This window comes from Austrofundulus limnaeus, unplaced genomic scaffold, assembly GCF_001266775.1.
Source record: "Austrofundulus limnaeus strain Quisiro unplaced genomic scaffold, Austrofundulus_limnaeus-1.0 Scaffold2252, whole genome shotgun sequence".
In the NCBI taxonomy this organism is placed as follows: Eukaryota; Metazoa; Chordata; class Actinopteri; order Cyprinodontiformes; family Rivulidae; genus Austrofundulus; species Austrofundulus limnaeus.
In genome coordinates this window covers 8,033-22,218 of record NW_013954654.1, presented here as the reverse complement: position 1 = coordinate 22,218, position 14,186 = coordinate 8,033, and the positions used below count along the sequence as shown (strand labels likewise).

At 43.1% G+C, this 14,186-nt stretch overlaps 2 protein-coding genes across 2 annotated transcripts; both read left to right on the top strand.

Annotated features, from left to right (window-relative positions):
- Positions 1–3,141: 3,141 nt before the first annotated feature.
- On the top strand, positions 3,142–6,462 carry lfng (LFNG O-fucosylpeptide 3-beta-N-acetylglucosaminyltransferase; the record flags this gene model as incomplete). Its single annotated transcript, XM_014034719.1, is given in 7 exon segments — positions 3,142–3,190; positions 3,914–4,016; positions 4,096–4,249; positions 4,337–4,422; positions 4,520–4,685; positions 4,785–4,870; positions 4,959–6,462. Coding segments are annotated over 7 exon segments (711 nt in total), but the record flags the coding sequence as incomplete, so codon positions are not given.
- Positions 6,463–13,420: 6,958 nt separating this feature from the next.
- Positions 13,421–14,117, top strand: LOC106537333 (uncharacterized; the record flags this gene model as incomplete). Its single annotated transcript, XM_014034718.1, is given in 1 exon segment — positions 13,421–14,117. A coding segment is annotated over 1 exon segment (543 nt), but the record flags the coding sequence as incomplete, so codon positions are not given.
- Between the last annotated feature and the right edge of the window lie 69 nt (positions 14,118–14,186).

Below are 14,186 nucleotides of genomic sequence, written 5' to 3'. Positions count from 1 at the left end.
CCTCTGAGTGATGTCCCTGAGAACACAAGGAGCAGTTTCAGGACTCCTTTTTTCCCCCCAACCCCTCCTCCTCTCCACCTCCACTGCCCATTATCCCTCTCTCCTTTTTTTCCTTTTTCTTTTGGGGGGGTCCCTGTGAATGCCTCTGGTGCAATGGATGCTTCACAGCACCGACTCCGGCCCTGTTCCCTCTTTCAGGACTGGCTTCTTTCTGAAAGGAGGTGGTGGGTGGTGGTGGTGGGGAGGCTTTCCCAGCTCCTTGTCTCCCCACTCTCCATGAGAAGCTGAGTCTGGCTCAGGCAGGAGGGATKGGGAAGACGGGGCCTTTTGCTGGGGAGATGCACGAGGACAAAAGGGGGACAATGTAAAGTTGAGAGTGTGAAAACCTTGAGAACCAAGCGTATTTAAAAGGTACACAAAGACCTGAAGAAAAACGAGTCAAAGTGATTTTATCCCATGAGATGTTTTTTTAAAATTTGCCTTATTGTCACGCTCCAAATGTTGCCTCATTTTCTCTCAAGTTCAAGATGTTTGTCACTCCCGATGTCAGGGATTGTGATGATAATGTAACTTGTCAATGATCCCTGAGTTGCTTACACAACTCCCACTAATGACCAAACCGGGCTCTCGGCACTTCATCATTTTGTGAACAGCTCCTTGCTAATTGGTTTGCTTTGACTGTCATGGATGATGTTAGTTAGCTCTCCATCGAGAGGTAACAGCAGGACTAATAGGGCAGACAGCTGGCGGGTGGCTGCAGAGACAGAAAGGACAGCCTGAGCACCACAAAGCAGGAGGGAGTTCCTGGAGGAAAAGGGTGCCAGGTGGTCAGGGGTGGGGGGGATAGGAAACAAAGGAAGACCCTTAATGCCATATGATGCTCGGAGTTCCCATCGTGTACACATGGCTGTGGTTAGATTCTCACGCTCAGCTGATGAACATTTGAGACGCCTGGGTCATTTTTACACCAGGTAAGAAAAAAAAAAAAACAAGAAGCCTGTTTTCAACTTTTAGTTCTATTCAAATAAAGTTGAATTCTGTTATATGAGTTTAGATCGGTACATTATCTTTTGTTAAATGTTCCTAATCTTTGAGCTTTCAGAACATAAATGTATTTTTTTTCCCTCAAATAATATTTTTTTCTGAACTGAAACATTTTAGCCCAAAGATCCAAATCCTAGATAAAGTCATGCTTTGTGATCTGATTTAGGAATCTGAAAAGAAAATATTATTCCCGTCAGTGCCAGGGCAGCTGGAACTGCACCCCTCAGGGTGGCGTGCCCCGCATTGTTCTCTCAGGAGTACAGTAATTAGCCAGTGAGTGCTTGGATGCTTTAGGTATAAAACACTTGGCACTGAAGCTGAGTTAATGAATCGGCTTCAGAGGGAATAATGAAGGACAAGTGGTCAGTTTTGGCACGGACTCAAAGCCTCGTCCTTCACCTCGCAGCTCCTTGGCTGCAGAGGCTTCGGTGTTCCCGTGAGCTGTTTTTACACGTGGTTTTATCCTGGAAGGAAAAGGGGTTGAAAAGCTTTAAATGTCCGGTACAGAAGGTGGAAGGAGTCGGGGCGGAGGGAGGGAACGTGGTGCCCTTTCTTCCTGTGGAGCTGGAGTCAGCCAGCCAGGCACCAGGTCCAGCTCAGACAGGGCCGTACCAGTCCTTCCTGTGGTCTGGAAGGTAGCCCCTCCCTTCTACAGCTTAGCTGTCATCTTCTTCCTCTCCTGACCTCATACCCTCGCTTCTTATCTCTACTTTACACACAATCAACATTTTCCTTTTCTTTTTTTTTTTCTTTTTTGTTTTGGTTTGAATTTGTAGTCCAGGACAGTAGCCGTGCTTTCAGATTCAGTTGAAAAACAATGAAAGAAAAGAAGAAAAAAATCCCAGGGAGCTCCCCCCCCCCCCCCCCCCCCCTTTACTTAACTCCTGCAGCTGTATGCAAATGCCGCCAAACATGCTCAGAATTTACCCAGTGGAGGCTTTACCCAGCTTGAAAGCTCACAGCTTTGTTCTATTCAAGAGCCTCTGGCTGCGTTTGAGGCGAGGGGGGGCAGGATGGGGAGGAAGATGGGGTGAATGGCCACACACGGTGGGTGGGGAGATTCCTGCCCGCTCCCCGTTTCTGTCAGTCCCCCGGCAGCTCGGGCAGCTGCCTCCGTGATTAGGTCGTTCATTCAGTGAGCTTTAAAGCAAACAGTGCTCACCTGGGATCCCCTCAGCAGCAGAACCGCCACCCTGCCTCGAACAAATACAGGCCCGCGGCTTCGGCATCGTTCAAAACATCTGCTTCGAAATGGTTCCGGGGAGGCTCAGCTCCGTCCTCATCTCTCACCTCAAACTGCAGGAATGAGGGCTGCAACCGACGGGTGGGGGGGSGCCACCACCGAGCGTGCCGGGACACGTGGCCTCGGCGGGGCGGCGTGAAGGTGGGCAGGTGCTGCCTCACCTGAGGCGAAGAGTAAACAGACCGCTGGCGGTTAAAAAAAAAAGTCTGCCGGCCCTTTTCATCCTCCCTCGTTCAGCACCTGCTCGCCGTGCGTCGTGATAAAAAGAGGCGCGATCTTCGCCTCCTTTTTAAAAGCCCTGTTTAGTTTTTGTTTGCCTCCTTTTATGACTGATTGCAACAGTCAGAGGTCTTGTGGTTGAACTCCTCAGACACTGTGCTGTCTTTCAAACAGCACTGCGGGCAAAGAGGCTTGAGAGGGCGGTTTGTCACAAGTGTCRCCTGCGACTGATTTAGCGTTTTAGCCGAGTAAACACGTTGAGATCCTGCAGCAGGCCCTGCAGGGCCAAGGGCCTCAGCCAGAAGACGTGATATACACGAATGGAGCGTGGGAGGCGGACAGTCTGCCTCCTCCTTCGTCGGGTTGTCTGGGATGCTTCGGGGCGGTTGCGTAGTTGCCATGGAGAGAGAAAAACTCAGGACAAAGGGCTTTTATTAGAGCAGGGGGGCWGTTTAACTCAACATGTTTCCCACTTGATAAAAGGCACGATGATTGATGCTAATCACAGCAGCAGGACGGGAGGAAGACTCACTTTATTTGGCAGCATCACATGATCAGCCAAAGTATTTTATATATTTTGTTTGTTTTAGTTTTAGAGATCAAATCGTCTCACCTGTGATTCTGTTTGTTTGCAGACATACATCTTCACAGATGGAGAGGATGAGGAGCTCAAAAAGAAAATTGGTAAGTTTTATGTTCTAGAAACAGAGATGCACTTTAATTAGAAATGAACCAAATATGGAAAACTAATCACATTTTAAAAGCTAAAACATCCTTGTCCTTACTGCCTTTGGACATGGGGAATAAATACACAGACCAGGGCTGWTCAACTAAATCACTTCGKGGGGGCCACAGTTACAGCTCAGGGGCTGAACATCCAGCAATTGAAGTTATTCTGTAAATAAACCAAGTATTAYAAAGATCTGTTACCTTTGAAATTGTTTATTTTGCTGCATTTAATCATGAATACAACATACAGAAGAACCCTTTGTAATAAAAGTAGTGATAATAAAACAATATCAAAAACAAAAATAACACATTCTGCCTCCTATTGGACACAAATATTATTTTGACATCTCTGACTTTCCAAATTTTTAAACAATTTTATTTTCACTTCCATAATATTATCTTCAACTGCTTGTAGTTTTAACTGTATTGAGTGTTCATAGAAATGTTTTTACCAGCTTGTAGCCAAGATTCTGACGTTTCTGTAGATACCAAACATGTCTATGTTTAACTAAAAGAACTCGTAGTAATTAAAGTAGAAAACCGGGGGGTTTGGGCTTCAGAGATGAATGAACCAATTGGCAGGCCGGATGTGGCCCGCGGGCCACCAGTTGAATAGCCCTGACATAGACCTTCTTTTGATGATGCAATATTAATTTATTTGTTTTCCTGCCGCCTCAGGAAGTCATGCAGTCAACACCAACTGCTCCGCAGCTCACAGCCGGCAAGCTCTGTCCTGCAAGATGGCGGTGGAGTACGACAAGTTCATCGAATCTGGGAAAAAGTGAGCGTCGCTTCCTAAACGCGGATYTATGCGTCGGAATTTCTGTGCATCCTGAACGCTGTGTCTTCGTCTTTTGCAGGTGGTTCTGTCACGTCGATGATGACAACTATGTCAACATTCGAACTCTGGTGAAGCTCTTGTCTCAGTACCCCCACACTCAGGACCTGTACATCGGTAAGCCCAGCCTGGACCGGCCCATCGAGGCTACAGAGAGGCTGGCGGACAATAAGATGGTGCGTTTAGGAACCTCGCTTTCATGGTTATGTAATCTGAGTGTTGGATAACACAAAACATCACTAATTGTTATTTTTCTCCTACAGAAACCAGTAAACTTCTGGTTTGCCACAGGAGGAGCGGGTTTTTGCGTGAGCCGGGGTCTGGCAYTAAAGATGAGCCCATGGGCCAGGTAATAGACCAAACAAACCCCAATCTGAAAAATGCAACACAAAGCCATGTATTTGGACCTTTAACCAATCCATATGAAAAAAAAAAAATCATTTTAGCGGCGGTCACTTCATGAACACGGCGGAGAAGATTCGACTGCCTGACGACTGCACCATCGGTTACATCATCGAGTCGGTTCTGAGGGTCCCGCTCACCCGCAGCAACCTGTTCCACTCCCACCTGGAAAACCTGCAACAGGTGTCCAGACCTGAGGTCCACAAGCAGGTGAGAGCCGTACACACCACCTCCTGAGGTTCTCAGTCAGGATGGATTGGTGTTTTTATATGTGTTTGTAATGTTTTACCTCCTTTTTTTTGCCTCCAGATCACCCTCAGTTATGGGATGTTTGAAAACAAAAGCAATATCATCAACTTGAAAGGGGCTTTTTCTGTGGAAGAGGATCCATCAAGGTAAACAAAAAAAGAAAAGTTTCTGCTTTTTTTCACTGCAGATTTAAGCCCTCTTTCCGCTCATCGAACCTGTTGTTGTGTCTTCCAGGTTCAGGTCTGTTCACTGTCTCCTGTATCCAGACACCCCTTGGTGCCCCCCACAGGTTGCCTTCTAAGGGCGACCGCTCCTTTTCTCATCCTCGTCCCCCGCCGTGCCTCGGTATCTGAAAGGCTCGTGGGGACCAGTGTTTGGTTATTGGACCGTGTCGCTGCCGTGTTCTTGCTGCAGCAGCAGGTCTTTAATGGTTTTACTAGGCTGCTGTGCGGCCCACCTTTTGGACTTGTCCTTCCTCTCCGGAGCCAGAAACTTTGTCCCGTAACGCTCGGGAGGAGGAGTTCATCAGCTCCGGGAAGGAAGTAGCTTTCACCGTTTAAGCTTTGCAGGCAATCATTTGAGCTTTTTTTTTAATGTATATGTTGCTTGTAAATGTATCAACAATTCTCATAGAATGTATTGTCTAATATTCAAGCCCTTTGCCAGCTTTACATTCATTCCTTTAGTACCTTTCCTGATTGGCTTTGAGGATTTTATTTTCAGAAACCTTTGCGTCTAAGTCTTCTAACACAACTGACTCCGGATAAATGCTCTAATATGAAGATGATGTTGTACTTTTAGGTGAACAGTGTTATTTCTCCCTCAACCTGAGCTGATTATTGGCAGATTTCCAAAAAGCATTGTTTGGAGACCTAATCTGAGGTATATCAGGATAAAGCACTTTTAAAGATTTTTATGCCTAACTGGCCTAGTTTATGTCCTTTCATGACATACTTCAGATTTGTGTCCAAATAGCCCCCTGAAAATCCAATTTTCTAATTATGCATAAAAGTTCCTTGTTTTTGTTTCAATCAGGGAAACACAATGATTTGAAGAGATTTGGTTTTGAAAGGGGGTTCAGTCAGCTTTGAATATATATATATTAAAAAAAATTGCACAGCTGTTTCAAATAACCTGATGTCTTCCTCTCACCTCTAAAGACACAACAGTGAAAAAAAAAAGTATTTAAACAATTGATATTTGAAGACAAAAAATACAAAAAAAAAGGAAAGAAATAATTAGTTTTTGTGGCTTTGGAGCAACTTTGTAATCCAAGCCACAGTTCGCACAGAAGACTGATGAGTCTGTGTTTTCATCAACGTTTCTTCCTCTTTTTTATATAAATCTCGTCACTGTTGAGGCCTGAGAGGTGAGAGCAGCGTCGGCGTTTCCACACGGAGGGGGTGGTTGTTCCTTCTGTGTCCTATTTCACCCATATTGGGTTATTTATCTTCACGGCAGTATTGTGTACTGCACCTTTTGTTCAAACGTGTAGTGACTGTGTAGGATGTAATTATCTCGTCGTGGAGCACACTTCGTTTTTTTTTTTTTTTTTAATGTTCGGACCAAGATTTCTTTTGTGCAGAACTGTGTTTATTCTCCGGTATCTGGAGGGTCTGAACAGTTCCGTCCCAAGTCTGACTCCTCAGGGATTATATGAGCGGATCCTGGTTTTAACTACCACAAGGCCCATGCTGGGACCTTAAACTCTGAATAAAAGTGCATAACCACTATGAAACCTGTGTAGTTGCTTGTGTTTTATTTGTGTTTCATCATTTAAATAAGTTCCTTATGAAGTCTGTTCCTTTAAGGCAGGGGTGTCAAACTCATTTTCACTGAGGGCCACACGAGCGTCATGGTGCCCCTCGAAGGGCCAGTTGTAATGAACTTTGATGTTTCATGTTTAACTTTTACTAAATAGAGTTTTAACACGTCCTCTTTTAAACACTGATAAGAACTAAGTGTACGACTGACTAAATCTGAAATAAATACAGAAATATTATTTAGTTTATGGTTGATGCTGACTTTAAGCTGCTTATTTTCAGACATTAATACTGTGCTATCCAACTAAATTGCTCAGTTACTTAAAGCCAACAGCTCAGGGACAGGAATTTATTTTTATTTATTTATTTCATTTATTTTTATTAAATTTATTTTGTTGCATTTAATCATAAATTTAAAGTTTACCATTGATAAAAGAAACAAATTTCATGCTAAGTAAAAAAAAATTTTTTTTGGAGGGGGGCTACCCCCCTTGGCGGGCCACATGGGAGTCACCCGCAGGCCACATTTGGCCCGCGGGCCTTGTGTTTGACATCTTTAAGGAATGCACATCAGCCGGGCCAGCTCATTTTGTGTTGAAGTTTTAAATTCATTTTATGTTGAAAGTATAAAATTATAGCTTTTTTTTTTGTGTGTGCTTGCTCTCACACAATATCATGCAATAAATTCACCCACTAAAATTGTGAGATAAACGACCAAATCTATGCTCTAAAAATGTAAAACTCACTCACCTGTAGACATTTTTGCCGGATCAAATCCAAGCCTGGGGGAGTTTGCATGTTCTCTCCGTGCGTGCGTGGGTTCTCTCCGGTCACGACGGCTTCCTCCCACAGACCAAAAACATGACTGTTAGGTTAACTGTCCCTGGGTGTGATATGGTTGTTTGTCTCTATGTGTCCCCATGACGAACTTGTGACCTGCCCAAGGTGTACCCTGCCCTTCACACCAGTGACCCTGAAAAGACGCGGGTATAGATAATGGATGGATGGATAGACGTTTGACATATTTTGCTAACAAACACAACCTTTATTGTTTTTTCTTTGCCTGCTCTGAATTCACTACTTGTCTTCTTTTGCAATATTATTTATTTTTTAACATATATTCTTAAACAAAACAGTATCATTAACAACTGATATATTTATTTTTTTTATCAGCTGCTAAACTATCCTCTTACAGCTCTTTAATAAGTAGATAACATGGCTGCGTTCACATGTCGTAGGAACAAGAGTTTATTCTAAAGTTGATGAAACATTAGACATTAAGTTGTTAGTAGCTGCCCTAAAGAGATATTTTCTATTCAAACGTCTGCTATAAACATATAAACATCAATCATGATCCAATATTCTGCGAGAACGATTAAAGATAAACCTCTCAAACAAATAGTTCTCGCAGGAAGTTGCAAGTTTTCCCAGAACCCTCTGAGTCCGTGAACCTAAACATTGACAGTGCACGAGCGTGTAAGAGCAGTAGTGCCTGCAGGGCTGGGCAAAATCCTGGAAAACACATGCCTCTGGTTTAAAAGAATCAGGAAAACAAGAGCTGAAAATTAGGAGCTGTGATGATTTTAGTCACTGATCGTTCTAAAATAGAAAATAAAGCCATTTACATTATTATTTCTATTTTGTGACGCTACATAACGGACAAAATGACAAAATGTCTGTCGTTAAATATACATTACCTATGTAAAAATGAAGGTTGAAGAATTTGATGACTAAACTCTGATGCAAAACTGAAGATTTATCATCAAAGCTTTGCATGGGAGACAAATTACTCACAGCAAACATCCTCACCACAAACCATAATCACAGCTTTGTTTTCCGCAGATGTRTAGTGGGAAAAAACTGCAGCCTTTCAAGTGTCTACAGCTCATGCTGAAACAGAGCATCACTTCTCTGCACCCCTCCCTTTCTGCGTTGACTCATAAAATGCTTCCTATGATGAAGAATCGTTTCAGATTGTGACGTATCAAACAGAACGACCGCTACCGCTTTATTAGAAGCTTTACAGCATTCCCCCCCCTCCCTTGTGGAAAATTGGTTTTATTAAGAAGGAAAAGGGAAAAGTGTCCTCTGGCACCAACGTCATGGGAAAACAAAGCATGTGGCTTAAATATGAAACTCTTGTATTAAATGTCTGACATGCTTTGGTTGTAAAAACAGTAATCAGATAAGCAGCGGTTAAAAGTTTCGCCCAGAGTTTCGGGAACAAAACACAAGATTTAAAAATTGCCTCAGACGTTTTGCTCAGACTAGTTTGTAATCCCTCAACACCAGTAATCCGTCAAACACAAAAACATCAGCGAGCAGCTTTAGATGAATAACAGTCGTTACATGTGATTATTGCCCCTTTAAGTGGTTTTCCTCTGTTTATCTTCCCTTAACATTTGCTATTACAATTAGAGTAAGTCTGTTCCCATACTGGCTGCAGGAGGACACAGACTGAATTTTTAAAGTGACTGATGTGCACGTCCTTCAAATACAAAAATGTCAAAGAAACCATCTTTATATCTAAGGAACTTGGCATAATACACGTGATTTTACATGTTTTGTCACACAAGTGGCATATTTTCTTTTGAACTTGGCTCACCAAAAAGAAACTGGAAGTGACATCAAAGGGGAACTCCAGGGAAGCCTGTTAGCCTTTGCGCTAGCGCCGACGCTATATTGCCTTATTAGCTGTGCTAGTGTGACAAACTAACAAGATAAACTGAGGTCCTCCAGCCATATTTTCAGTTGCAGGCTGAGTCCTTTTTGTGCTCCCCTCTCTGTCATGTGGATGGAGGACCTCAGTGACGAGAGGAGACTGTGTAGCGCTGAGCTAATACACATATGGTGATAGCGTCGGGGCAAATGCTAAAGCTAACAGGCTAAGCTGGGGTTCTTCTTCCATGAAGCAGCTCTGTTGTCCTCCATCCATATTTTCAGTTCCAGGCTGAGTCATTTCTACCTTCTCCTCTCTGTCAACGCTCTCTGGTTTCATTTAAAAGAGTCGATCATCAGATATTGTCCAAGATTAACCTTCAGGGTGGATATAGCTCGCTAGCAGCCTCGCACTGAGGACCTATCCACGTCATCATTTACCCAGAATGCTTTGTGTGTAAATAAAATGGCCTCGTCCGTGTTTTGTATTTTTAAACCTTTAGTTTAAAAATTATAAAAACTAAACAGCCTGCAGGATTTTTACAGTCTTTATTTTACAGTTAAAATATATGTTTATTAAATAAAGTCTAATGTTACAACTAATCGTGGATCCCTTTAAATGTTGCTTTGCATTTAAATATATGGTGACAGGTCGATGAAGTTAAACGACATGAACGTCCATCTGCAGACGTTCCATGCTGCTGCTCAACCACCTGCCTGCCAGCAAACTGTGGTGAAACCTAATGGGGTGGGGTGGGGTGGGGGTGGGGGGTGCCGTGGCTGATTTCCATTCGCTGATAAAGGATCCAGAAACCCAGAAATGTCTAAAGGGTTCTGTTGACAAAACACTCAGTTTGCCTCCACCCACTCGGGGGTTTTCCATTTTACTCCCAGTGAGAGCTGCTGCTGGGCTGTCAGTCAAATATGTGTGACTTTGTAATGTGAAAGTTGACATTTTCCACCCAGAGCTTTGATAAGAGCTGTGAAGAAGCACACGCAGGCAACAATACGAAGTGACTGACAGAAATGTGTTTCACTTTCACTGATAAATTCCTGTTTTCTTTTATATTTTTCCTGTTTGTTGTTGGAAGTTTTGTGTCTGGTCATTGTTTGACATGTCGTTGTTAGGGTTAGGGTTAGCGTGGTCTCCATCAGTATTTGTCAGCTTTTTCAAACAATATCACAAAGTAAAGAGATGAAAACCTTTGAGTCAGATTTAAAAGGAAATGTCTCACAGCGGCTCTCGACTCCGGCTGTCAGTTATAACATGAGCAACAGATAAACTTTCCATGTTTTTGTGTTTGGTTTCTCCCCGATGAGCTGACAACTGATTCATATCTCGGAGCTCAAACTGAGACACTCATACGGGCTCCAACAACAAACAGGAAAACTATAAAAGAAAACAGTAATTTATCAGTGAAAGTGACACGAAGGCAGAAACATACTGGCGTTTGTGAGCAGAATCTTTGGGAAAAAGAGCTGCGAAACTGTGGCAAAGTGGAACAAGAAAATGCTTTGAGGACAAACATATACAAAGAGACAAAAGAAGGAAAAAGTGAGGCAAACGGACAAGAAAACACGTCAAAAAGAGAGAAATGAAAAGGCGGAAAACAACTACAAGATGGCAAAAAATGACCACATTTTACAACACAAACCAGACTCAAAACAAAAAAAAAAACAACAAACTAGAAACATGCGAAGTAATCAAGCATTCACAACCACACACAAAACGAAAATGATGCAAAACAACCATATTAAAGCAACAATTTAGTCAAAAACTCTGCAAATGTGCTTTCCAAGCTCGGATGTCAGTTTGTTTTATTTTCTAATTGATATAAAAGTTCAGTTCGTTTATTCATGAAGCAGATTTCYAACCTTCTTTGAGCCATGATGAAAAACAAGATGATGAATTTCTGTCAGTCACTTCATATTGTTGCCTGCRTGTGCTTCTTCACAGCTCTTATCAAAGCTCTGCGTGGAAAATGTCAACATTCACATGACAAAGTCACACATATTTGACTGACAACAACCCAGCAGCAGCTCTCACTGGGAGTAAAATGGGAAGCCCCTTATGACTGGGAGGAGGAAGCATGTGTGGATGGATGCCACGTTATTCAGAGTGCTGGGGGGATTACAGGGACGTGGGCCACTGGCACATTGTCTACATATCTTTCCTTTGCTGTATCAGTCAGTCTCCAATTAACAGCCTGCATTGTCTGCAGGATTAGAAGCGGTGGGACAAGCCCCTCTGGACAGATCTCACAACAGCTGGCAGCCGACTTAATCCTGCTCTGCTTGTGTGAAAAAGGCCATAATCCAGGTATCATGTATCACCACAATGAAAGAACTTGAACTCTGAAAGCGGCACTTCGACAGAGGACCTGAGGAACGTGAGGTGGGGTGAGGGCAACTGGGCTTTTAAAATTTAAAAAGACAGACTGCAGGAAGTTTTGTGCTGATTCTAAACGCAGTCAGCTGACTTTGATGATTACTTTGTACAAAAAAGAAAGAATTTACAGTAAAACGCAAGCAGCTGTGTTTGGCGGAGCATCATAAAAACAAAGTGTGGCGATGTGGGACACGGGATTCACACACAGGATGTAGACAATACGCAGCCATTTTAACGCCAAAAGTTAATCAGTTGTAGAGAATAAACATTTTATTATTTGAGGGCTGCTACCTTGACCTGAACACTCTTACCATAAAAGCTGTGCTGGCTTTCTTTTTTATTAGGCCTGTTTCTTTCTACAGCAGAAACAGTCTGCCTCACCTGAAAACATTGAGGAGTGAAAAGAAAAAAGTGAAAAAAAAGAGAAACATGCAGGTCTACGGAAGATTAGGGCCACTGAAAAGATAAAAAAAAAAAGGAATTCTGACTTTAATCTCAGAATTCTGAGAAAAAACGTCAGAATTCTGAGATTAAAGTCAGAATTCCTTTTATATTTTTTCAGTGGCCCTAATCCTCTTCCGTACAGGTCTTTAGGTTTGGACACAAATGGAAACTATATGTAACCAGAAAGGCAGGAACAGTAAATATTTACAGACTTTCTGGAGACAAAATCCACAATTGTAGACTTTTTTATTTTTTGCTGAAACTTGAAAACCCGCACACCTAAACAGTTTATACTCAGATACATCAGCTCATGTTTGTTTGGCAGCAGAGCTTTATTTAAAGGAGCAAATAAACCAGAGTTGGGGTCCTCGGTCAAATGGGACAGAGCTGGTTTTGTGTCCAGGCTGATAGAAGCGGCCAGTTTTAAACTGGAAGTGCCTGACGAGGATTTGTCTCACCAGTTGAGTCTTCATCGCAGCTGCTCCTCGGAGAGGGCAGAGAAGAAGGAGAGCCATGGTCCAATTAGTTGGCAGAAAGCCCAGCCACACTCAGGAAGTGTCCATCGGAGGGGATGGAGGGGGGTTTTTGGAGGGCCCGGAGCCCTCCCCTCCTCCTTCCTCCCTCATTCAGCTCCTCACCTCAAAGCATTAGTGATGCATTCCTCCACTCCAGCAACAAGCAGCCTAATTCAATTTCCTCGACAGTGAGGCCGTGTGAAATTTCATTTGCGTCTTTAGCTCCCTCTGTTCCTGTAAGAACCTCCGGGCCTTCGTCATGCTTTGTTTGTTTACGGCTTTGTTTGATGGAGCTGATGGAGTTGGGCTGCAATAAACAGCAGGAGATCAGGAGAGTATGTAATCTATACACACAACTTCTGATACTGTAAACATCTAATGTCAAACAAAAAAGGGTCACTTGTGTTCAAATGTTTGTCAGTTCGAATTGTTTTAATTACTCTGTGCATGTGGGGGAAAACAAAGCCTGAGACACGAGCTTTTAAACAGAAAGAAGCTCAAACTCGTCTTGTTGTGTTCAGTTTTCTGACAAAACCGTTTTAATCCCAAAACTTGCGCATTAAAAAAAGGGGGTTTTGGCGGGGAGAACAGCAGCTGGCTGGCGGCAAAAAGGAAGTGACTGAAAGCAGACTGTCCCGACGGCGACACTGACCTCCCGCCTGCTGTCGGCTCAGAGAGGTCAGCATCACAAACCGGGCTTTCTTTCATTGGCCTGCTGTTTGTCACTGCAGACACAAATACCAACAGACACCCAGGTCGCTCTCTGGAACACAAACGCAACATGAACTACACAACAACATGTACAAGTCTTAACCACTAAGTTGAAACAGAAATTATACGTTTATTCAAAAATTAGATCCAATCTGACATCTTCTGTTTCAAATATCTATCTTCATGCCATTATACTCTCAACCATGTCGTACTGTTTACCTGTTTGGTCTCTTACAACAAATGAAATCTTAGTGGTAAGAGGAAAGGCGGAGGACTGGCAATATTTGTAAATAACAGATGGTGCAATTCTGGGCACATCACTATTAAAGAGAAAATCTGCTGTAAAGAYATTGAACTGCTAGCCRTTAGTATGAGACCTTACTATCTACCACGGGAATTCTCGCATGCTATCGTGATAGCTGCGTACGTCACTCCCTCTGCTAATGCGGATACTGCCTGTGATATCCTACACTCAGCTGTGAGCAGGATCCAGAGCCAGCACCCACAGGCACTCCTTCTGATCTCAGGGGATTTCAACCAGTCTTCTCCATCCTCAACGCTGTCTGTTTTCACCCAGTATGTCACTTGTCACACCAGAGAAAATAAAATACTGGATTTGTTTTATGCCAATACCAAGGAGGCATATAAGTCATTACCCCTTCCTCCCTTGGGAAGATCTGATCACAACCTGGTCCATCTTTTGCCTGTGTACAAACCACTTGTACACAGAGAACCAGCCGTCATACGCACAGTGAAGAAATGGAGTGCAGAGACTGAGGAGGCTTTGAAAGACTGTTTCAGCACAACTTTGTGGGAGGAGATGTGTGATTCTTATGGAGAAGATATTGATGGACTCACACACTTCATAACAGATTATGTCAATTTCTGTGTGGAGAATACCGTACCCACAAGGGTGTTTCTCCAACAATAAACCCTGGATTAATCCTGATATAAAGGCCCTCTTGAAGGAGAAGAAGAGGGC